The sequence below is a fragment of the Lithobates pipiens genome, unplaced genomic scaffold, assembly GCF_037356315.1.
Source record: "Lithobates pipiens isolate NorthernLeopardFrog02 unplaced genomic scaffold, aLitPip1_a1.2 Scaffold_10, whole genome shotgun sequence".
In the NCBI taxonomy this organism is placed as follows: Eukaryota; Metazoa; Chordata; class Amphibia; order Anura; family Ranidae; genus Lithobates; species Lithobates pipiens.
In genome coordinates, this window is record NW_027507686.1 from 17,712,901 (window position 1) to 17,736,234 (window position 23,334).

Sequence of the window (23,334 nt, forward strand, 5' to 3'; positions counted from 1 at the left end):
GCTTATAAGATGTCCGGACACCAGATGTACACATGGTCGCTCCAGGTCAGTGGCTCACCAAGGAAAGAAGTCAGGTTCTGTATGCTTGCCCGGTAAGGCCCCTTCAGAAAGAGTTCAACAACAAGACCTTTAAATCTCTCCCAGTTTTGGATAAGAGAGGTCAGGTTGGTGCTCCTTGCCCTGGTGTTCTGAGGCGCCAATAAGACAGCGGAGTCTATCTTACCCAACCTGCCACAACATTTTCCTAAATCCAGACCATATGAAGGCCCCCCATGGCTAGAGTAACCCTACACTGAAAGGACAGAGCCAACGCTAGAGCCAGGCCACATGGAGACCCCCCATGGCTAGAGGAACCCTACACTGGAAGGACAGAGCCAAACGCTACAGCCAGGCCACATGGAGACCCCCATGGCTAGAGTAACCCTACACTGGAAGGACAGAGCCAACGCTAGAGCCAGGCCACATGGAGACCCCCCATGGCTAGAAGAACCCTACACTGGAAGGACAGAGCCAACGCTACAGCCAGGCCACATGGAGACCCCCATGGCTAGAGTAACCCTACACTGGAAGGACAGAGCCAACGCTAGAGCCAGGCCACATGGAGGGCCACATGGAGACCCCCATGGCTAGAGGAACCCTACACTGGAAGGACAGAGCCAAGGCTACAACCAGAACACATGGTGGCCCCCATGGCTAGAGGAACCCTACACTGGAAGTACAAAGCCAAGGCTACAGCCAGTCCACATGGAGGCCCCCATGGCTAGAAGAACCCTACACCGAAAGTACAAAGTACAGTGTCCACCTCTTTCCTGCTCCACGGATTTTGTTTCCTACAAGTACAGGTGCATTTCCAGGACAAGCAAATCTGCAACTGAGATTTCAGTTCTGAGTGAATGCTAACAGACCGACGCATCCCCAGGCTTCCCGTCTCATGATTACCGTCACTGGAGCCGGCGGGTACTAGAAGGCTCCCGATGTATACTAGCGATTGGGAGCTTTCTGATCATGTCACAGCGGTCACATGACCCGAATGCCCACCTTCTGGCTTTTAGAACCCTTAAAGGGCTGGGAGGTGGTTGGTGGGAAGGGGCTAAGCATGACTGAGACGCTAAACTTTCTCACCTGTGGGAAATGGTTGCACCTTTTCTAAAACCTCATGGTTCTATGTAGGGTTGCACCAATATCGTTTATCAACGCGTATGAGTGCCGGTACTGGGGAGCCATTTACATCCATACAAACCAAATAGACGCAAATTGCACTGCAAAGAATCCCATGCAATTTTAACAGGAATGGGGTGCGATTGCTGCCCCAAATTGCATGCGGTTCCCCCCACCCCCCCCCCCCCCCGTGAACCCAGGCTTGCCATGGTGATTTCAGCCTGGGTTCGCACAGAAGCGGTGCGGGAAACCGCATGCGATTTGAGGCAGGAATCGCACCCAATTTCCGTTCAAATTGCATGGGATTTTTTACATAGCGATTTGAGGCCAATTTGTATAGATGCAAATCGCACCGCAAAGTATCAGTTTTGGCATTGAGAGCATTTTCACAAGCACTTGTTGAAAACACTCGTTATAGGTGGATCCCTAGTTCTATGCATTTCCGTGCATGAGAAAATGCGCTGTGGTTTCCAGTGCGTGGGGGGACTGGCACCCCCACACATCTGCTAAACAGCAACGCGTTTCTGCTGTCTGTGCGGGAATGCATGCGATTTACATGCGCCCACATAGATGTGAACCCAGCCTAAAAACAGAGAATTAGCCAATCCGCTCCAATTACAGTGAAAATGGGAGCTCAGAAATTTTCCCAGTGGGGGCCAGTACTGTCAGCATTCACTCAAACCGAAAATCGCAGATTTGGATCTCTTTACCCTTTTACCGCTGGATAAAAGTGTCAGCGGGTCAGTGAAGAGCGCCATTACTCTGATCATCCAGTGCAATCTTCCCGAGAATCTGATGCTCCAGTTCATTGTTACCCACCGGAAGCTGAAAGAAGTTGATTTCGGCGGCTAAAGTGGCCATAGCGGTGGGGTCCTGCCCAAACTGCGCCCGGAGCATCATGTCCATTTTCTCCAGGCGCCGTTTCAACCGTTTGGCCTCTCGCTCCTTAACAAGTCTGGCCTGCCGCTTCTCCGGAGTCTCATTGGCTCGCTTTAGCCGCATGGCCTCGCGGTCCCTCTGGAGGCGCCTCGCCCGCTGTTCATCCGTCTCCTGCATCCTCTGCTGCCTCTTGGCTTCCCGGTCTCTCATCCTCCTGATCTCTCGCTCTTCGGGGGTTTCGCTGTCTCTCCGGCTTTTCTTGGCGGTGCGTTCTCGCTCCAAGCGCTGCATTCTGGCCTGGACGGGCTCGTTCTGTCTACGGGTCGACCACTTTCGCACCGCGGGGGTCTGAGATGACACCATTTTCCGGTAGGCCACGCAATTGTTGCACACGAGTAACACGCCTGCTGGGTAGATGGGGTTGAAATCCTCGTCTTTTCCTTCCTCGCTGTTGGGGGAATTGTGATTGTTCTGGTTCCAGGAGTCTGAAGACAAAAGCTCCGGTAGCTTCTCACTGAAAAGGAAGCGGAGGAGACTTAGAAGAAGGGACTGGAAAGCTACACAAGTCAAGTCAAGATTTTTTTTTTCACCCATAAATCCTGAGCAAATATTAACCACTTGCATGCTTTTTCTGGCACTTTTTAAAGTAAAAATCTGTATTTTTAATTTTTCTAGAAAATTATTTAGAGCCCCCCCCAAGCATTATGCATTTTTTTTTTTTTTTTTTTTTTTTTTTTTAGCAGAGGCCCTAGGGGATAAAATGGCGATCGCTGCAATTTTTTATGTCGCATGGTATTTGCACATACAAATTTTTTGGGAGAAAAATAAAAAATAAAGTAAAAATAAAAAACACAATATTCACCTCAATTATTTTTGTATAATGTGGAAGATGATGTTGCGCTTAGTAAATAGATACCCAACATGTCAAGCTTTAAAAATTACGCACACTCGTGAAATAGCGACAAACTTCACTACTTAAAAATCTCCATAGGTTACAGAAGAGGTCTAGTGCTAGAATTATTGCTCTATTTACTTTTTATTTAACTTTTTTACACCAATTTATTTTATTTCATCACTTTTATTACTATTACAAGGAATGTAAACATCCCTTGTAATAGAAATAAGGATGACAGGTCCTCTTTATGGAGAAATCTGGGGTGAAAAAGACCCCAAATCTCTTCTTTACCTTTTAAAAGCAAACGATCAAAAAAAAAAAAGAAAATGTTAAAATAAAGAATAAAAATAAAAATATTAATTAAATTAAAGAAATAAAAAATTAAAATGAGCCCGCGGGGGGACACAGGGAGAGAGGAAAGGGAGAGTGAGGGATCCCCTAATCAACCTCCCAGGGAATGCCCAGCTGCTCTGTCCTGCCGAGACAGGGAGAGCTGTACTTACCCGTCCGGACGAGCTGGAGGCATCCCATCACAGACCCACACCCGAGCAGTACGGGGTGGCTGCTGGCCACGGCACACTGTGACACAGACAGTAGTAGTCCGGTCATATGTGTGCCCCAGAACATTGTGCTCACCGGCCGCCCCTGGAGCCTGAGGGGCATGTCGTGGCCGATCCAGCGCGTAGCTAGGGCCTGCTCATGCTCGATGGTCAGGCTGGGGAGACTACAAGGATCTATATTTATCCAGCCTGTCACCCAGCCGGCTGTTCATAGAAGATCAGAGGATCAATATCCTGCGCAAAAGGCAAAAAATCCAGAAAAAAAAAAATCCCCAAGACCGATGGTCCCGGCAGGGAGCCTAGGTCCTCCTCCTTCACTAGGCAGAAAAAAAAACTGAGCTGCAGGAATCAGGCTGAGGGATTATTACCACAGGGACCCCCCCTGGGCGGGACTGTACAGTTCTTTTGTTTTCACATGTGTTACATGTTCTGCCTATTCCTCTCCTGAAGGTGGCGTGATCACCCTACGGTCAAGATTTAATGGAGCTGTGTCCGTCAATGAACGAAAGATAAAAAATGTTTACTTTCAGCCTGGACCGGAAGTGATGTCATGATGTAGTTCCCGGTCCTCCAAGACCATAGAGGCGAACAAAGAGCATCTACTTTTTGATCGTCTATGGGAGCAGCTGGCTGCACCCTGAGATTGTTTCTCACGTGAATCAGCAGAAACGATAAGCCCGAGAAACACTGGCGAGCGGGAGGGTGGGGAGTGTCCCTCCCGCCACTTCAGAAAGCATTCCAGCAGCTCATGAGCCACTTGGAATGCTATGAGAAAGCAAGCCGCCGGCTGCAGAAAAACGACACCGGGTTTATTGTGGAGATCTTCAGCCATAATCCCAGTAAGCCACTTGCAAACCGCAACATATATATATATGTATGTATTGCGGTCGGCAAGTGGTTAAACATGCCATATAAAGTGGTTAGAAAGGTTGCGTTTTTCTGTGACATGTCCAGTCAGAACGGGAGAGCCACCGCCCGGCCGTCATTTTGCTATAGGCTGAGCAGGACGTGGTTATGTCAAATGTTAGTTCTCTTTAAATTCACCTCTCACCTGTTGAACGTGGCAAGGGTGGAAAACTGAGCCCCGCAGACGGCACAGTTGGAAAGCTGATCGTCTGAATGTATAAGAAGGTGACGTCCCAAAGAACCCGGAGAGCTGAGAGCACGGCCACATACCGGACACAGGTAGCTCTTAGCACTGACCACTGCAGCTGTGTGCTGGAAATAAAAAGAGACAAGAAGATATATTGCGGAAAGTCTCCATTTATGTGTAAAACACTGTATCCACGGTTGCCCCCTAAAACACGCTGTAGCCACAGTCACCCCTAAAACACGCTGTATCCACGATCACCCCCCTAAAACATACTGTATCCACGGTCACCCCCCTAAAACATACTGTATCCACGGTCACCCCCCTAAAACATACTGTATCCACGGTCACCCCCTAAAACACTGTATCCAAAGTCACCCCCCTAAAACATACTGTATCCAAAGTCACCCCCCTAAAACATGCTGTATCCACAGTCACCCCCTAAAACATGCTGTATCCACAGTCACCCCCTAAAACATGCTGTATCCACAGTCACCCCCTAAAACATGCTGTATCCACAGTCACCCCCTAAAACATGCTGTATCCACAGTCACCCCCTAAAACATGCTGTATCCACAGTCACCCCCTAAAACATGCTGTATCCACAGTCACTCCCCTAAAACATGCTGTATCCACAGTCACCCCCTAAAACATGCTGTATCCACAGTCACCCCCTAAAACATGCTGTATCCACAGTCACCCCCTAAAACATGCTGTATCCACAGTCACTCCCCTAAAACATGCTGTATCCAGTCACTCCCCTAAAACATGCTGTATCCACAGTCACTCCCCTAAAACATGCTGTATCCACAGTCACCCCCTAAAACATGCTGTATCCACAGTCACTCCCCTAAAACATGCTGTATCCACAGTCACCCCCTAAAACATGCTGTATCCACAGTCACCCCCTAAAACATGCTGTATCCACAGTCACCCCCTAAAACATGCTGTATCCACAGTCACCCCCTAAAACATGCTGTATCCACAGTCACCCCCTAAAACATGCTGTATCCACAGTCACCCCCTAAAACATGCTGTATCCACAGTCACCCCCTAAAACATGCTGTATCCACAGTCACCCCCTAAAACATGCTGTATCCACAGTCACCCCCTAAAACATGCTGTATCCACAGTCACCCCCTAAAACATGCTGTATCCACAGTCACCCCCTAAAACATGCTGTATCCACAGTCACCCCCTAAAACATGCTGTATCCACAGTCACTCCCCTAAAACACGCTGTATCCACAGTCACCCCCTAAAACACGCTGTATCCATGTTCAATACTGTGACGTGCAGAATTATCATCTCAGAGCATAAGAGATTCCTCTATCAGCATTTCGATCAATCCAAGGACCAAGGGATTGATTTCCTTATTTTAGCACAGTGTGTACAAATAATTTCTATATATCCTAAAAGGCATACTATGCATGCCAGAATACAGGCTCATTGAACAGTCACAGCTAGGAGTCATTTAACCACTTCAGCTATTCAGCACCGTGCCGCTTTTACCGGCAATTGTGCGGTCATGCAACGATGTACACAAATTAAATTGATGCTCTATTTATGTGAAAAAAGTTTTCTTATGGTGGTATTTGATCACCACTGTTTTTTTTTTTTTTTTTTTTTTTATCTTTTACTAAATAAATATACGTAAAAAGACATAAAAAACTGAAAAGCAACAATATTTTCTACTTTAAGTAAAATATTCAATAAAATCAAATTTCACCATGAATTTAGGCCAAAATGTTTTCTGAAACATGTGAATGAATGAATGAATGAATGACTTATATAGCGCTACCTATGTGAACTGAATCTCCTCAGGGCGCTTTTCTTGCCACTGGTGTCCATCTGCAGCTATATATGCGGTCCTTTAACCTGTAGAGTCCCGGCACACTTACAACATTGACATACACATACACATATTATGGCCAATTCTTTTGGACAGGGTCTAATTAACCTTCCAGCATGTCTTTGGAGTGTGGGAGGAAACCGGAGTACCCGGAGGAAACCCACGCAGGCACAGGGAGAACATGCAAACTCCAGGCAGATAGTGTCGTGGTCAGGATTTGAACCAGCAACCCTATTGCTGCTAGGTGAAAGTGCTAACCACTACACCACTGTGCATGTCATTGGTAAATCAAAATGCCAACAACTGTATATTGATTGGTTTGTGTGAAAGTTATAGGGTCTATAAACTGTGGGATATACATTTGAAAAATCGATCAATCCTGATGTACTGATGGCTGATCTCGTTTCTTTGATGCCCCAAAATGCCAGAACAGCACAAATATTCCCCAAATTACCCCTTTTTGGAAAGTAGACAGTCTGAGGCATTTAGTAAGATGCATGGCAAGTTTTTTTGAAATTGTAATTTTTGTGCCACAATTTTTTTGTAAAATTAAGAAATTTAATAAAATTTGTTTTGTTTCTGGACATACTGTCACGAGTGCAGTACAACGTCATCATATGATGGGTGTAGTGGTGATCAGGGCCACTGACTGGTGACAGCATGTTAAGAAAAAAAACAATAAATTAAATCATTTTGTATTCAAATGTTTAACTTTTTTTAACTTTGTCTTCATTTATTACTTTTTTTTTTTTTTTTCCCCATCAGAGTAGTTCAGTGTCACCATAGTAACGCTGTAATACTCTGGGGGTAATCAGATTTTTTTTTTTTTTTTTTTTACACTTGGGTTAACCATTCACGACAGTTGTGATCACTAGTGATTGGCTACAGTTATTCACATGGTACTGTGATTGGCCCAGGTACCATGTGATAGCTGTGGGCCAATCAGAGCATAGTCAAGAGAGTAGAGCTGCACGATTCTGGCCAAAATGAGAATGACGATTTTTTTTGCTTAGAATAAAAAGATTGCGATTCTCGCGACGTGAAATCTTTCACATTATAAAAAACAAAATTGGGCTAACTTTACTGGTTAGTTTTATTTTTTTTAATTCATTCCCATAATTCCCCCCCCCCCCCAAAAAAGAATGCATTTGAAAGACCGCTGCGCAAATACAGTGTGACATAAAATATTGCAACAACCACCATTTTATTCTCTAGGGCAGGGATATGCAATTAGTGGACCTCCAGCTTTGCAGAGCTACAAATCCCATGAGGCCTAGCAAGACTCTTGACAGCCACAAGCATGACACCCAGAGGCAGAGGCATGATGGGACTTGTAGTTTTGCAACAGCTGGAGGTCCACTAATTGCATATCCCTGCTGTAGGGTCTCTACTAAAAAAAAAAATATTTATAATGTTTGGGGGGTTATAAGTAAGTTTCTATCAAAAAAATTATTTGACTTGAAACCAAGAAATGTCAGAAAAAGGTTTAGTGTTTAAGTGGTTAAACTTTTTTCACTTCCACACAAAGTCTATTCCATTGACAAATTGTTACAATGTTTATACTTAAGTTTCTCCGCTAAAGAATGTTGTGATTCTTGGCAGACTGCCCTGTTTTTTTTTTTCTTCCTTTCTTTTGGACGGCTGCGGCTTCAGACCGCAAATGGGGAAAAAAATAGCGATTGTGATTCTTGACGATTAATCGTGCAGCTCTACAAGAGAGCTTTTATGAATGAATTAATTTATAACATCTTTGTTGGCATTGTGGTCACATGATCTTCGAGATCCGCAATCCGCGGTTGCCTGCAGGTGCTGCCCAGCCACGGCAAATGGTACTGCAGAAAGTGGTTAACTTGCATACAGCGTTTTCAAGCCGGGTAACTTCCATTGGTGAAAGATGCTCACTGACCTGATATACGTGACTAATAAGTTGCTCCTGACTTTCACATTCCAGCTGGCAAAGCGGGCACAGATACAGAACGGAATCCAGGTGACCGAGGGCGTGGGGAACCTACAAAGCCAGAGAAAAAGAAAGGGAGGACCAGTCACATTTTGTGTTTAATACATAAGTATTAATTACAAACCAAACTGGATCTATAGAGTTTCAAGCACATCCTTGAATTCCTTACCGAGGTCGGGTATTTATGCAAGGACTCCAGAATTCACTGCATTTCTGTGCCCAGCAGTCACCTGTGTTTTTGTACTGCCAGGGCCAGCAGCCTGTACAAAATCAATGACAGGCCGACAGGTGCCACTGCTTTACGCCCATAACCACACAACCAAGCAGTTACAAGAATGGATGTAATTCCTTAGGGTGCAAAGTACTGCCTGTGTCCAGAGCTGCTTATACTCGGATGTGCGGTTATAGGCACAGAGAGTGGAGGTCTGTGAGCCTGCCATTGATTTGTACAGGTGGCTGTACCCAACTGCTTGTGACTCCTGTGACTTCCAAGGGCCAAACCCCCCCCGAATTCTGGTGGTGTACAGCCATCTGCCCCAAACCCTGAGGTTTTGGGGGCCCTACAGCTCTCTAGAAGAAGCATACTACAGGCACCTGCGAGGACCTGTTATTGGGTACCAATATCATTATGGCTCCATTACAGGTACAGGGGAACCTTGGTTTACGATTAACGGGGTTAACAAGCGTTTTGAAAGATGTGCAAATTTTTTTTTATTAAATTCTGACTCAGTTTGCGAGTGTTGTCTCGCGAAATGAGCAGGATTCAAGCCAATAGGCGGTGAAGTACTGCATTTGGCCAGAGGTGCGGGGGCGCCGGGGACACTCGGAACGGTTCGGAGCCGTTTGCAAATACTTGGAATGACTCGGAAATATTCCGTTCCCGAGCCTTTCCAAGTTCAGCCGAGCTGTCCCCGAGTATTTCCGAGGCTCTCCGGCGCCCCCCACCTCTGGCCATATGCGGTATTGCATGTAATAGAAGACAATGTGGAACGAATTATCTTCGTTTCCATTGACTTCTATGGGGAAACTTGCTTTGATATGCGAGTAATTTGGATTACAAGCATTCTCCTGGAACGGATTATGTTCATAATCCGAGGTTCCACTGTACACTTTTATGGATTAATAAAGAGACACAAAGGATCAACAAGGCGACAGCTATTTGGGAGCAATGGTACTTTCGGCATTTTCAAATAGCGGAGGTCACCTACTCCACTGACAGAACGGCTCTCCTCCTTCCCTCTGCTGACTCCCGGCTCTTCTTTGTCACCACTGTCCTCTTCTGAAGCCGGAGAAGACAGGTCATCAATTGTGGTCTCGTCTTCATCGCTGTCACCTGCGGTACAGATAAGCGAGGTGCCTTGCAGTCAACAACTAATACAGACAATAATAAAAAAGGATAATTGAAAGAGATATATATATATATATATATATATATATATATATATATATCACACACCTCCTAAAGGTACATACATCCCCTACAAGTCCACAATAAAATGCAAAGGGGCTCATTTATAATAGAGAACAGATATCCAGAGACACACACTTCCTGCCCAGGACTACATGTCCCATGAGGCATTGCTCCTCACACATTCACAAGTTCTCAGGCACACACACACACACACACACACACACAATTTCCAGGTGCAGATGGACCCAAAAGTAGTTCTTTCTGCTTAACACACCAGAGAGAGCTTTGTGATTGGAGGAGAGACAGTCACATGACTTTTTTCTTTTTCTGTACACATTTTGAAACACATATCCCCACTTGAGCTCCGGGAAGATTTACTCCCCTTCGTGACCAGGCCATTTTTTGCGATACAGCACTGCGTTAATTTAACTGACCATTGCGTGGTTGTGTGAAGCTGTACACTAATAAAATCAATGTCCCCCCCCCCCCCCCACAAAGATCTTTCTTTTGGTGGTATTTGATTTGGTATTTTTTGCGCTATAAACAAAAAAAAAATATAAAAAAAAAAAAAAGATAGTTTTTACTTTCTGCTATAAAACACATCCCATAAAAAAGAAAACAAAATTTAAAAAGGCCAATACGTTTTCTGTATTGCAATATTGGGGAAACGCATCGGTGGAGCCGAATCCTGTGACGGCACTACGCATCAGCCTGCAGACGAAGTCCACAGGTGTTTGCCCGTTTGCTTCCTATCATTTTTTGTTACATGTGCATAAGATACTTTTAATAAATGTTAAAAGTTTATAGTACTGCACCATGAAGCCTCTTTCTTCTATAATCCTTTATGCCTGAGAGAAGCTACAGTGGGATGTTCCACACAGACATGGAGGACACATGAGATACACTGTAACAGAGTGGAGAAGTCTTCTTAAGAGGAGGGAGTGTCCTCATTAGGAGCCTTAGGAGTGGGATATCCCTGGTGGGCGATGCCTTGAGATCCAGCCCTTCTGGTAAGAGGTGCATATTGCATGTGGGAATAAGTACTCTGAAGAACCTTTTTTTGTGAATCACTTTTCACTTATAAGAGCACGTTCCACTGGACTCTTTTTCATTTATTTTATTCATTTTCCTATGGACTTAATGTGGATTTTTTTTTTCACACACAATACAAATTATGTGAGCAGACTGCAGTTCCTCTTTAAGGTGCTAGTGATAAAGGCCAAGTACACAACTTACTAAATATTCAAAAATTATATAAGTGCACAACCTGTAAATTCTCTGTGATAAAATCTATTCTCGTACAATATGAAAAAAAAAAAAAATGATATATATATATATATATATAGGATCGGAAACAGGAAGTGGGCTGTATAAGGTATTTACTGGCAGAAAAAAAATGTTTTACTATCCAAAGTTAAAACAAAAAGGGCAGAAGATTTAATAATAAAGATGAAAAAAAAAAAAAAAAAAAGACTGAAGTTCTGCTTTCAAACTATAAACTTTTTTAGGGCGAGTACAAAATATATTTTCTATATACTGATCGCCATCTAATTCCCTAGGGCAGTGATGGTGAACCTTGGCACCCCAGATGTTTTGGAACTACATTTCCCATGATGCTCCTGCACTCTACAGCGTAGTGGAGCATCATGGGAAATGTAGTTCCAAAACATCTGGGGTGCCAAGGTTCACCATCACTGCCCTAGGGTCTCTGAGAGAGATAGATAGAGATTATATATATATATATATATATATATATATATATATGATATAGATATATGAATGAGAGAGAGAGAGAGAGAGAGGGAGATATTATCTCTCAGAGACCCTAGAGTAATTATATATATATATATATATATATATATATATATATATATATATATATATATATATATATATATATATATATATGTTGTGTACTAGAAAATTAGTTATAACCCCCCCAAAAAAAATAAAAAATATATATAATTTTATTTTTATTTATTTTTTTGGGGCGTTATAACTAATTTTCTAGCAAACAACACTAATTTAAACTCGTAAACAAAAAGTGCAATATAATGACTGGTGTGGAAAGGGATAGAGAAAGCACGGGTGTGAGTAGGAAGGGTACACATATATATAAAATCGCTGATACTAGAGTCACCTGTCACTCATCTGCTCCATACTTACTGCTCATCCTGTCATTTGGTTCCATCATAGAAGCTTCCTGTTTTATGATTTCTGTTTTCATCATTGCTTGACGAGCCTGCTGCTCCAGTCCGGCAAACATCTGCTCCCCTGCCGAGGAAACAATAAAGAACCCGTTACAATTCTTTGTATGGTACAAGTACAGAACAAGGAAGGTCATGTGATACTTCTACTATTTATTAGTAGCGGCTTAAAGCGGAGGAGTTTCCAGCATCAATCACAACTATGGCTTGAATAACACAGGACCCGACCCTCACTCATATCTGGATTTTTTTTTTCTGTTGTCTTGAAGCTGTACCTCCGTCCTTCCACGGCGAGGTACGTCACTTCCGCTTTCCCATTGGCTCCTGGGATAGCTGTGTCATCAATCACACGAGTAAATGCCCCCCCCCGCCCCCGCAGCTAGCATCCCATTATTTAAAAAAAACAGAATGGAAGCGATGCTAGGCGGAGATAGACGCCATTTTTCAATTGCTTGTATTGGTGTTGGGTGGAGGTGCAAGTATCAGCAGCAGCTGGAGGGGCAGGCACAACAGGAGCAGGGTTGCTAATAAGAACTTCCTCCAAACGGGGCCATCGCTATGGAAACCAGTGGGGTGCACTTCCTTCCCACCGCACATGCGCAAGATTGGGAGGTGCATGCACCTAATCCAGGAAGAGGTCTTCTAGATCTGTGTAGTAATCCAGTGTGAGACGTCTTGTAATAAAGACCGCTCACTGCTGCTCTCTCTGCTTGTGCAGGGGGACTGGTCTTGTCTCCGCCCCCCTTCTGTCGTTTTCTGCAGGCAGCCTGCTGGGCCCCTCCCCTCAGCTCTGCTCTCTGCCCAGGCCATGTACAGCACAACACAGTGATGATGTCACTGCTAATTTTACATTAGGAGCACCTTCTTACATCGACAGGACTAATCTGTGCACCACATGAGCACCTACTGTAGCCAGTCTGTGGGAGCCAGAATTATTGGTTGGTAGGGGATCAAATACTTATTTTACTCACTGAACTGCAACTCCATTTAGAACATTTGTATCATGTTTTTTTCTGAATGTTTGGTTGACATTCTGTCTCGATCATATAAAACACACCTATGATAAAAATTATAGACCCTCCATTTCTTTGTAAGTGGGCAACCTTACACAATCTGCAGGGGATCAAATCATTATTTTGACCACTGTAATGCCGCATACACAGGGTCGGACTTTCCGACGGGAAATGTTGGATGTGAGCTTGTTCTCGGAAAGTCCGACCGTGTGTACGCTCCATCGAACATTTTCTGTCGGAATTTCCTCCCACAAATGTTTGAGAGCAGGTTCTCAAATTTTTTCCGACAACTTCACTTGTTGTCGGAAAGTCCGATTGTGTGTACACAAGCCCCTCGCACAAAAGTTCACGCATGCTCGGAATCAAGCAGAAGCAGCCACACTGGCTATTGAACTTCCTTTTTCACAGGTCGTCATACGTGTTGTACGTCACCGCGTTCTTGACGTTCTGCGATTTCCGACAACATTTGTGTGACGGTGTGTATGCAAGACAAGTTTGAGCCAACATCCTTCGGGGAAAAAAAACGGTTTTGTTGTCGGAATGTCCGATCGTGTGTACGGGGGCATGGCTGAACGCAAGTTTTGTGCCTGAAGTTCAGCTTTAAGGCCAGAATAATAACTTGAGCTAGTGAGCCCTCCTTTCACCAATCATATACATACTGCGCGGTAGGCGTGTCTCATTGCTATAGCGTAGAGGGGAGCCGTTTTATTGGCTTACTTTCCTGATACTCACAATGTACTTTATTTGGAGTTGTTTGTTTCCTCCGGGACATTTTATGACGAATGCTTCACATCCACGCTGTCCCTCTACACAGAGCAGCTCTGAAATGACAAGAAAAGGTGAATTCAAACACTACAATTCCAAATCATCAGCCCAAAAGCCTGTTCTGACATTTCTCTCCTACGTGTAAAAATCTGCATTTTATTTTTACTAGAAAAAATTACTTAGAACCCCCAAAACGTTATATAATTTTTAAGCAAAGGCCCTATAGAATAAAATGATGGGTGTTGCAATTTTTTTTTCACACGCCATTTGTGCTGCTGCTTTTCAGACAGTGCATTTTCAAAAATACACTTTAACCGCTTTCGGCACCTATCGGGTGTGCGCACGCGAGTCCCGGGAACTCGATGTTCGCCGGCGGCCCACGATTGCGGTGTGGAAAGGTAGAACAGGAGATGCCTATGTAAACAAGGCATTTCCCTTGTTCTGCCTTGTGACATGACAGAGATCACCGCTCCCTGTCATCAGGAGCAGTGATCGCTGTCATGTCAGTGGTAGCCTACCCCCCCCCCCCCCCCCCCAAGCTTAGAACACCTCCCTAGGACACACTTAACTCCTTGATCGCCCCCTAGTGGTTAACCCCTTCCCTGCCAGTGTCATTTACACAGTAATCAGTGCATTTTTATAACACTGATCGCTGTATAAATGACAATGGTTCCAAAGTGGTGTCAAAAGTGTCCGATGTGTACGTCATAATGTCGCAGTCATGATGGAAAAAAATAAAAATAAAAACACAGATCGCCGCCATTACTAATAAAAAAAAATATATATATAATAAAAACGCTATAAATTGAACCCCTATTTTGTAGACGCTATAACTTTTGCACAAACCAATCAATATACGCTTATTGCGATTTTTTTTACCAAAAATATGTTGAAAAATACATATCAGTCTAAACTGAGAAAATAAATAATTTTTTATATATTTTTTGGGGATATTTAGTATAGAAAAAAGTTTAAAATATTGTTTTTTTCTTTTCAAAATCGACACTTTTTTTTTATTGAATAGAGCAGAAAGTAAAAATGATTGTTTTGTTTTTCAAAATTGGCGGCTTTTTTTTTTTTAAATAGCGCAAAAAATAAAAAAACTGCTGCTAAGGTGATCAAATACCACCAAAAGAATTTTTTGAGGATATTTATTATAGCAAAAAGTAAAAAGTATTTTTTTATTTTTTTTTAATTGTCACTTTTTTTTTGTTTATTGCGCAAAAAATAAAAAAACGCAGAGGTGATCAAATGCCACCAAAAGAAATCTCTATATGTGGGGAAAAAAAAGACGTCAATTTTGTTTGGATGCAACGTCGCACGACCGCGCAGTTGTCAGTTAAAGTGACGCAGTGCCGTATCACAAAAGTGCTCTGGTCAAGAAGGGGGTGAATCCTTCCGGGGTTGAAGTGGTTAATGAATTTTACATACAAAAACACAGTGTAATACCCAATTGTTTTGTGAAATATAAAAGATGATGTTATACCGAGTAAATGTCTGTCACATTTTAACACTGCGCGCGGCGACAAACTACGGTACCTAAAAATCTCCATAGGCAACGTTTTAAAAAGCCTTTACAGGTTAGCAGTTTGGAGTTGGGCACGGTTCACCCTTATGAGTTTTTTGATGCTCTTTTCCAGAAACGCAATACAGTTCATTTAACATGGTTTTCCTATGGGACACGTTCACATCTATGCTTTTTTTTCAGCCGCTGGGTTTTTGAAAAGGGTCAAGGGCTTGTTTATATCCTGGCGAAAACCGGAAGTGACGAAATACTCATCACTTCCGGTCTCTTAGACCATAGAGACGATTGGGGACATTCAGGTCCTCTGTCATCTCTATGGTCAGCCAGTGGAAACCCATGGCTTCACTCCTGGGTTCCTCAGTGGAATGTGAGGGCAGCGGAAGGAGGGGGGCCCACCAATTGCAACAGCGATCCAGCGGCCAATTAGCTGCTGGGATCACTTTTACATTGAAGCCAAACCGGTGGCTGAAACCGAAGATACCGGGAGGAAGCCTGTAGCTGTAGGCATCTTTCCGGTATAACCACTTCAACTAGGCGACGTACGGGTACATCATGGAGGCTGAAGTGGTTAAAGTTGACCTCCAGGCAAACATCTACATCAGTGTTTCTCAACCTTTCTTTCAGTCAAGGCACCCTTTAAAAATGATGAACAATCTTGAGGCTAGGGCTGGGGAAAAAAAAAAAAAGACTCAGTTAGACTTACCGGTGACGGTATTTCTAAGAGCCTTTCAGGACAACCCCGGAGAGAGTAGCTCCACCTTGCAATCAGGAAACACATGCCCACTTTAAAAACACCTCCTCCTCCTCCATGGCTTCAGTTATTGTGGCCTTCCGACGCTGGAAAACAAAGCACAGAAAGCACAACACCATGGTAGAACTTAATACATTTACTAAGCATAACCTAGGGAGGGAAGTAACGGTTGTCCTGAAAGGCTCTTAGAAATACCGTCACCGGTAAGTCTAACTGAGTCTTTCTCAAATCGCCTTTCAGGACAACCCCGGAGAGGATAACCGAGAAACTTACCCTAGGGCGGGACTACTGCCTGCAGTACCTTCCTGCCGAAGGCCTGATCTGCTGCAGACAGTAGATCTAACCGGTAATGCCGGAGAAATGTCGAATAACTGGACCAAGTGGCAGCCTTGCAGATTTGTTCAGGCGTGGCACCGGCCCTTTCAGCCCAGGAAACTGCCGTGGATCTAGTAGAGTGGGCAGCAATACCTGAGGGAGGTATTTCTCCTTTTGCTTTATAGGCTTCTGTTATAGCCAACTTAAGCCACCTACCCAGCGTACTTTTAGAAGCTTTCTCCCCCTTGCGTGATCCAGAAAATATCACAAAGAGGGCGTTTGATTTTCTAAATTCTTTAGTAACTTTCAGAAACTGTAAAAGACATCTTCTCACATCCAATGTGTGAAAAACTTCCTCTCCTGCATTTGCTGGGCTTGCAGAGAATGTAGGTAACACTATTTCCTGTGATCGATGGAAAGTTGAGGATACTTTCGGTAGGAATGCTGGATCCGTCCTCAGTACCACCCTGTCCTGATAAATTCTAAGGAAGGGTTCTGTAATAGCTAGAGCTTGGAGCTCGCTGACTCTCCTGGCCGAGGTGATGGCCACCCAAAAAGATTGTTTTTAAAACCACCTTCTGCAAAGAAGCTTCCTGTAAGGGTTCAAACGGTGCTCCCGAGAGACCCTGTAAAACTGTAGACAAATCCCAACTGGGAAAGTCTTTAAGGGCTACTGGTCTATTTCGAGCAAGAGCCCTAAAAAATCTAGAAATTAAAGTTTCTTTAGATAAAGTCTTTTCAAAGAAAACTGATAAGGCAGCCACCTGAGTCTTCAGGGTACTGGCTGCGAGACCCTTCTCCATTCCTTCATGGAGAAACTCCAAGACTGACACCGTGCTCTTGACCTTGAGTTCTCTAGAACTGCACCAGGAGTTGAACTTTTTCCAGACCTTCATGTAAATTGCCTGTGTAACTGCCTTCCTACTGGACAGCAGGGTCTTTACTACTTTATCTGAGAGACCTTTAGCCTTTAACAGGTCCTCCTCAGAAACCAGGCGGTTAGCTGCAGGAGTTCCACTTCTGGATGACTTACTGTCCCCTGGGATAACAGATCTTTTCTGAGTGGTAACCTCCATGGGGGCTTCGAGGCTAGGTTTCGAAGACCCGCGAACCAGGGTCTTTTTGGCCAAAAAGGAGTGACTAGTATTAAGTCTGTCCTTTCTTCCCTGAATTTCCTCAGTACTAGTGGAATTAGAGGAAAGGGGGGAAAGGCATAGCACAGCTGGTAATGCCAGGGGTGAGCGAATGCATCCAACCCTATTGCTGCATCTCCTCGGTGAAGAGAAAAGAATCTGTCCACCTTTGAGTTCTGCTGGCTGGCAAAAAGGTCTACCTGAGGAACCCCCCAGGCCTCGGAGATCATCAGGAACACTTCCTGATTCAGACTCCATTCTGCCTCTAGCAATTTGTGCCTGCTTAGGAGGTCCGCAAACAAATTCTGAGAGCCCTTCAGATGCACTGCCGATAGTGAGGCTGTGTTCTGTTCTGCCCAGGCTAACAACAGATTGGCCAGCTCCATCAAGCTCCTGCTTCTGGTTCCCCCTTGCTTCATAATGTAGGTAACCGCTGTTGTGTTGTCTGACAACACCTGAACATGGTGGCCTCTCAAACTCTGCTGAAATGCCACTAAACCCAGAAAGATCGCCTTCAACTCCCTCCAGTTGGATGATCTTTGAGCTTCCTGTTTGGACCAGACCCCCTGAGATGTCTGACCATCCAGATGGGCTCCCCAGCCCCAGGCACTTGCGTCTGTAGTAAGGCGCTTGTCCACAGGAAAGGTCCACACCAGGACCCTTGAGAGGTTTGCCTGGTCTCTCCACCACCAAAGAGCCCTTTTCGTCTTTGACGAAATTTTTAGCTGTTTTTCCAAAGGATCCTGATGGGACCAGCTTGACAGAACCTCCCTCTGAAGGGGTCTGGAATGGAACCTGGCCCACTGAACAGCCGGGATTGCTGCCGTAAGCAGGCCCAGAACTGCCATAGCCATCCTGACTGAGACTGTCTGGTTGCTCTGTATCCGCTGTACAGCTAGCTGTAACTTTTCCTGTTTTTCCAACGGCAGGAAAACTTTCTGGAGAATCGAATTTAATGTATACCCCAGAAATTTCATTTCCTGTGAGGGGGTCAGGATTGACTTCTCTAGGTTTAGAAGCCATCCCAGGCCCTCGAGGTGAGACTGGGCCCTCTGGAGATTGACTAGGACCTGCTCCCTGGAGTCTGCAAAAAACAAAAGGTCGTCCAGATAAGGAACGACTGGAATCCCCTTCAATTTCAGGGGTTCCAAAGCCTCTGCCATAATCTTCGTAAAGACCCTGGGAGAGGACGAGAGTCCGAACGGCAGAGCCCTGAATTGGAGGTGCCATACCGAACTCCCTACCTTCAATGCCAGGCGCAGGAACTGCTGCGATGCCTGATGAATTGGTATATGAAGGTAGGCATCCCTTAGGTCCAGGGATGCCATGAAGCATTCTGGGGTCAACAGCTTTGTGATGGAGAAAATTGTATCCATCCTGAAATGTTTGTACCGAATGAACCTGTTCAGGAATTTCAGATTCAGGATTAGACGGTACTTCCCTGAGGGTTTTTTCACCAGAAAAATATGTGAATAAAAACCCCCGCCCTGCTGGCTTACTGGGACTTGAATCAGAACCTCTTGCTGTATCAGCTCCTGTAACAACAGCTTCATTGCAGAGGCCTTCTCCTGATCCCTTGGCAATGTTGTCACATAAAACCTGCTCGGGGGTAGTTCTGAAAACTCCAACCTGTACCCCTGATCGACAACGCTCTTCACGAACAGATTTGGAGACAGCCTGTCCCATTGTTCGCGAAAAGCTGACAGTCTCCCCCCCACTGGGGAGATATTGTCACTTGTTCTTAGGGGACTGCTCTGGGGGAGATCTAAAGAGGACTCCACCCCTGCCTTTGCCCTTCTGTGAACCCCATCTGCTCTTGTGCTCCTGGTCTTTTTTATGGGACTGCTGAAAAGCACGAAAATTCTTTTTAGCCATCTGCTTTTTCTTAACTGGAAAAGCCTTCTTTTTATCGGCTGTTCTATCCAGCACAGACTCTAAATCAGGACCAAAGAGCAAGTCACCCGAGAAGGGAAGACCACACAGCTTGACCTTAGAGGCAGTGTCCCCAGACCATGTTTTCAGCCAAACTGCTCTCCTGGCTGAATTTACAAGAGCCGAAGACCTAGCGGCCAGTTTAACTGATTCTGCTGATGCATCCGCCATGTATTTGACTGCATTCAGGATCAGTGGAAAGGACTCTAAGAGATCCTTGCGGGGTGTCCCCGCCTCAATATGGCTCTTCAGCTTCTCTACCCAACATTCCAGATTCCTGGCCACCACCGTAGCTGCCATTGCTGGTTTTAGACTGACTGACGCAGCATCCCAAGCTTTTTTAAGGATGGAGTCAGCTTTTTTGTCCATTGGGTCTTTAAGGATCCCCATATCTTCAAAGGCTAGATCCGTTCGTCTGGATACCTGCGAGAAAGCTGCATCGACTCTGGGTTTCTTGTTCCAAACCTCTGAGTCCTTATCTTCGAAGGGAAACCTTCTTTTGAGAGCTTTAGAGAAGAAAGGGGCTTTTTCTGGGTCCTTCCACTCCTTTCTCACTGAGTCTGAGAGGACCCTGTGGACAGGAAAAACTCGCCGTTTTGTTTCGTCCAACCCCTGGTACATTTTGTCATGAACTGACAGTTGTACTCTTTCTTCCTGAATTTCTAGAGTAGTGTAGATTGCTTTTAAAATATCATCTACTTCCTCTAGTGATAGCTTGAATTTGGAGCCCCTGCTATCTTCTTCCTCTTCCTCCTCCTCCTCAGAATCCCTGAAGGAGATGAGAGTACTACCCCCTTCGTCTCCAGACTCTTCAGTTTCCACCTGTCTGGATGACGACGCCCTGGGGCTGGGCGGTAAGTTCTGAGGCTCGGTCTGTGCGGGAGGGTTTTGTATCAGGATGGACTTGACTGAACTCAAAGAGTTTGTCAGCTCTTTAACCGAAGAAAACAAATCCTTATATTGTTGAGATGTTTCCTCTTCCACCAATTCTCTGATACAATTTCTGCACATTGCCTTCTGCCATGAATCTCTGAGGGGGGTTTTGCAGGAAGGACATTTTCTCTGACCTGGTCTAGCTTTTCCTAGTGATTTTTCCTGAAACGACATACAGGTTTAATTCACTAAAAGCTCTCAACAACCAGTTGCTTAACACCAAGCCAGTGCAGAGACCCACCACCAAACAGACCTACTAGTGAGACCCCAGAACTAGGCTGCAAAAGGTCAGAGCGAAGTCCACCTCTGACCTGCAGCGACAGGCCCCCAAGAGGGGGGAACAAACAAAGACATACCCACAGTAAAGCAGAGGGTGCCAGTGCACCTTACGTACCTGGGCTGGACCGGTGCTGGGGGCGCCTGTCTCCGCCATAGCTGGCTTGCACTCTTCCATCGTTTGAGTGAGGCAGCTATTTTACAAACAGCTCTCATTTTAAATTTTCCCGGCCGCCGCGTCATCAAGGCCGGCCGGAAGCGGAAGCACACGGTCACCTGACCCGCCCCATGACCCCTGCGTTCCAGGCGCTGAACCACGGCGCCACGCCCCCTCAGAGCGCCCGCGCGTCACCGTGAACGACGCCGTCGCCGCCCGGGACCCGGCGCCGAAAACGGAGCCATGCCGCTGACCTGCAGCGGCCTCCGCCAGCAACAGAGCCCTCCCTGCGCTAACAAGCGGACACCGGGCACCCGACGCCGGCACTCCGAGGGTCCTTACTCCCGTGAGATGGCGGGACCAGGAGCTCCAGGAGTCCTCTCCCCGTGGAGATGCTGCTGGGGGTCAAAGAGAAACAACCTGCAACAAAAGGTAAGCCTTACTCCCCTGCAGAGAGTGTAGCTCTCCCTGGTTCAGGCACATGCTTCCTCCAAGGAGGAAACACAATAACTGAAGCCATGGAGGAGGAGGAGGTGTTTTTAAAGTGGGCATGTGTTTCCTGATTGCAAGGTGGAGCTACTCTCTCCGGGGTTGTCCTGAAAGGCGATTTGAGAAAAAAAACATCAAATCGATTTTTTTTTTTTTGATTTTTTGTTCACTGACACCATGCCGGTCCTGAGGAGCTGCGGGCAAAACTCCTGCCCGCAGCTCCTCAGGACCGGCGTGATGTCCATCAAAAAAAAAAAAAACTTGATTCAAATCGTGAATCGAGTTTTTTAAAAAAAGGAAAAAAAATAAATCATTGTGCATCGTTACAACCTTCTAGCTGCTGTCATCCTAACGACCAATGGCATCATCAGTTGATGAGGAGGATGACTGTCGCCTGCATAGCACCCCTGCGTGACCCTCCCCTGCCCCTCTTCATCAGCTGAGTGATGGAGAAAAATTGAGGAAGAGAAACATTGGAATACTAGTCAGTACCTTAGCCCTGCCATGCAGCAAAACCAGACCTGACTTTTCTCTGCGGCAATACAGTTTGCTTACTACCCATTCCCCAGCCTGTGATTGGACAGTGGAGATGCAGCAACATACTGACGAGCCATCCCTCTGCTCACTCTGCCTTTTCCTCCTATCAGCACCTAGGACTGCCCCTCTGTCTGCTGCATAGGAGATTACAAAAGGCGAATGAAGTTAGTGGCAGCAGCCATATGAGGAGCCTTACCTATTAGGCATGGGGCTGTTATTATTGCAACTCTGAAAAGTGATCTGTGGTGGATCGTTTTTTAGGAGGCACCAAGGAGACGCGATATGTCCCCTCCTGTTTCAACCCTCCGCATTGCAGCACCATTCACTTGATTGGGCTGCATTCAGCGGCGGTACTGCCAATAAAATGCCCCTGCCCGCTCGCGGTCATCTCCGGTGGTATACAGTGAACTACGCATGCATGGGAGCGACATCACCCCCTGCTGGCCGATGAAGATGCCAGCTCCAGTGTGGACCCGTTGGACAGGTAAGTACTCACCTTTTAGTTAAAGGGCCCTTAGCCCTCATTCACATTGACTGCAGCTGTGAAGTTATGCGACTTGATCAGAAATCACATGATTTCAAAGCCGCATCTCAGTGCGACTTGGAAGACATCCGTGCAGCTTTGTGCACAAATGTCTATTCAAGCGTCACCTGAAAAATCGCTACAAGTAGTGAAGGAACTACTTTTCCAAATCAGTGTGGCACTGCAAATTCAGCATTGCATCGATTTTAAAAATGGCCAATGACAGCAATAGGGTGCGACTTGTCATGCGATTCGACCTGTCAAATCGCTTCAATGGGAACAGGGGCCTAGATGCACACAGAACTATTCGCATCTAAGACGCAGAGCATTTTTCTGGGCTCTAGATCGCTCGCAAATTTTTAGTAGCGCAATTGAACTGCCAATAAATGTCCCATGCCGCCACCTGATCAATCGGAAACCAATCCGGTGCGGGCGCTTAACCGACGCTGCAAGAAGAAATCGGAAGCAGATCATTGGCCGACTATACATTAGTACGATACAGACAGCGCAATTATTAACAATGCATCCAATAAATATCCTGCAGGCTGTAACAATTAAATAAAATAAATAAAAAATTCTGTCTGCTGATGGTGATCCCATAGAATACCTGCTGTGCACCATTGCAGGAAGGGTATGGAGCATGCATGGTGCAGGGTTGCCCGGATCCCAGCCACCTCCTGCACCCTGCACCGCTCACCAGTCTGCTGCATTAGAATGGGGGAGGAGGGGGCTCCAGGAAGGACACATTACAATGGCCCTGCCGTGCACTGACAGGCGGCCCTGTGGCCGCACCTACCTACCTGCATGGTGTCCCGGTCACCCCGGAGCGGCCGGCCCCCCTCCCCCGGTATCCCGGGTGTGTCCCGGCTCCCGGCGGCTGCTGGATTCTAGAGGGAGAGAGAGGCCCTCCGGTGACGTCAGCGTCACATGACCCGGCCGGGGGGTGAAGGAGGGGGAGAGCATTGTGTCTGTGGAAG

General features: G+C 45.7%; 1 protein-coding gene across 2 annotated transcripts; it reads right to left on the reverse strand.

Annotated features, from left to right (window-relative positions):
- Nucleotides 1-1,350: 1,350 nt before the first annotated feature.
- On the reverse strand, nt 1,351-23,287 carry ZNF821 (zinc finger protein 821). 2 transcript variants are annotated; one of them, XM_077451946.1, is made up of 7 exons: nt 22,965-23,287; nt 13,754-13,842; nt 11,968-12,075; nt 9,599-9,723; nt 8,340-8,441; nt 4,544-4,710; nt 1,351-2,551 (listed from the first exon to the last, which is right to left on the reverse strand). In XM_077451946.1, exons 2-7 carry the CDS (start codon nt 13,791-13,793, stop codon nt 1,900-1,902), a joined length of 1,194 nt encoding a protein of 397 aa, XP_077308072.1. In that variant the 5' UTR covers nt 13,794-13,842; nt 22,965-23,287; the 3' UTR covers nt 1,351-1,899. The 2 variants fall into 2 exon arrangements, with proteins under 2 accessions (XP_077308072.1, XP_077308064.1); XM_077451938.1 differs by having other exon boundaries at nt 1,352-2,551; nt 23,158-23,287.
- Nucleotides 23,288-23,334: the final 47 nt, after the last annotated feature.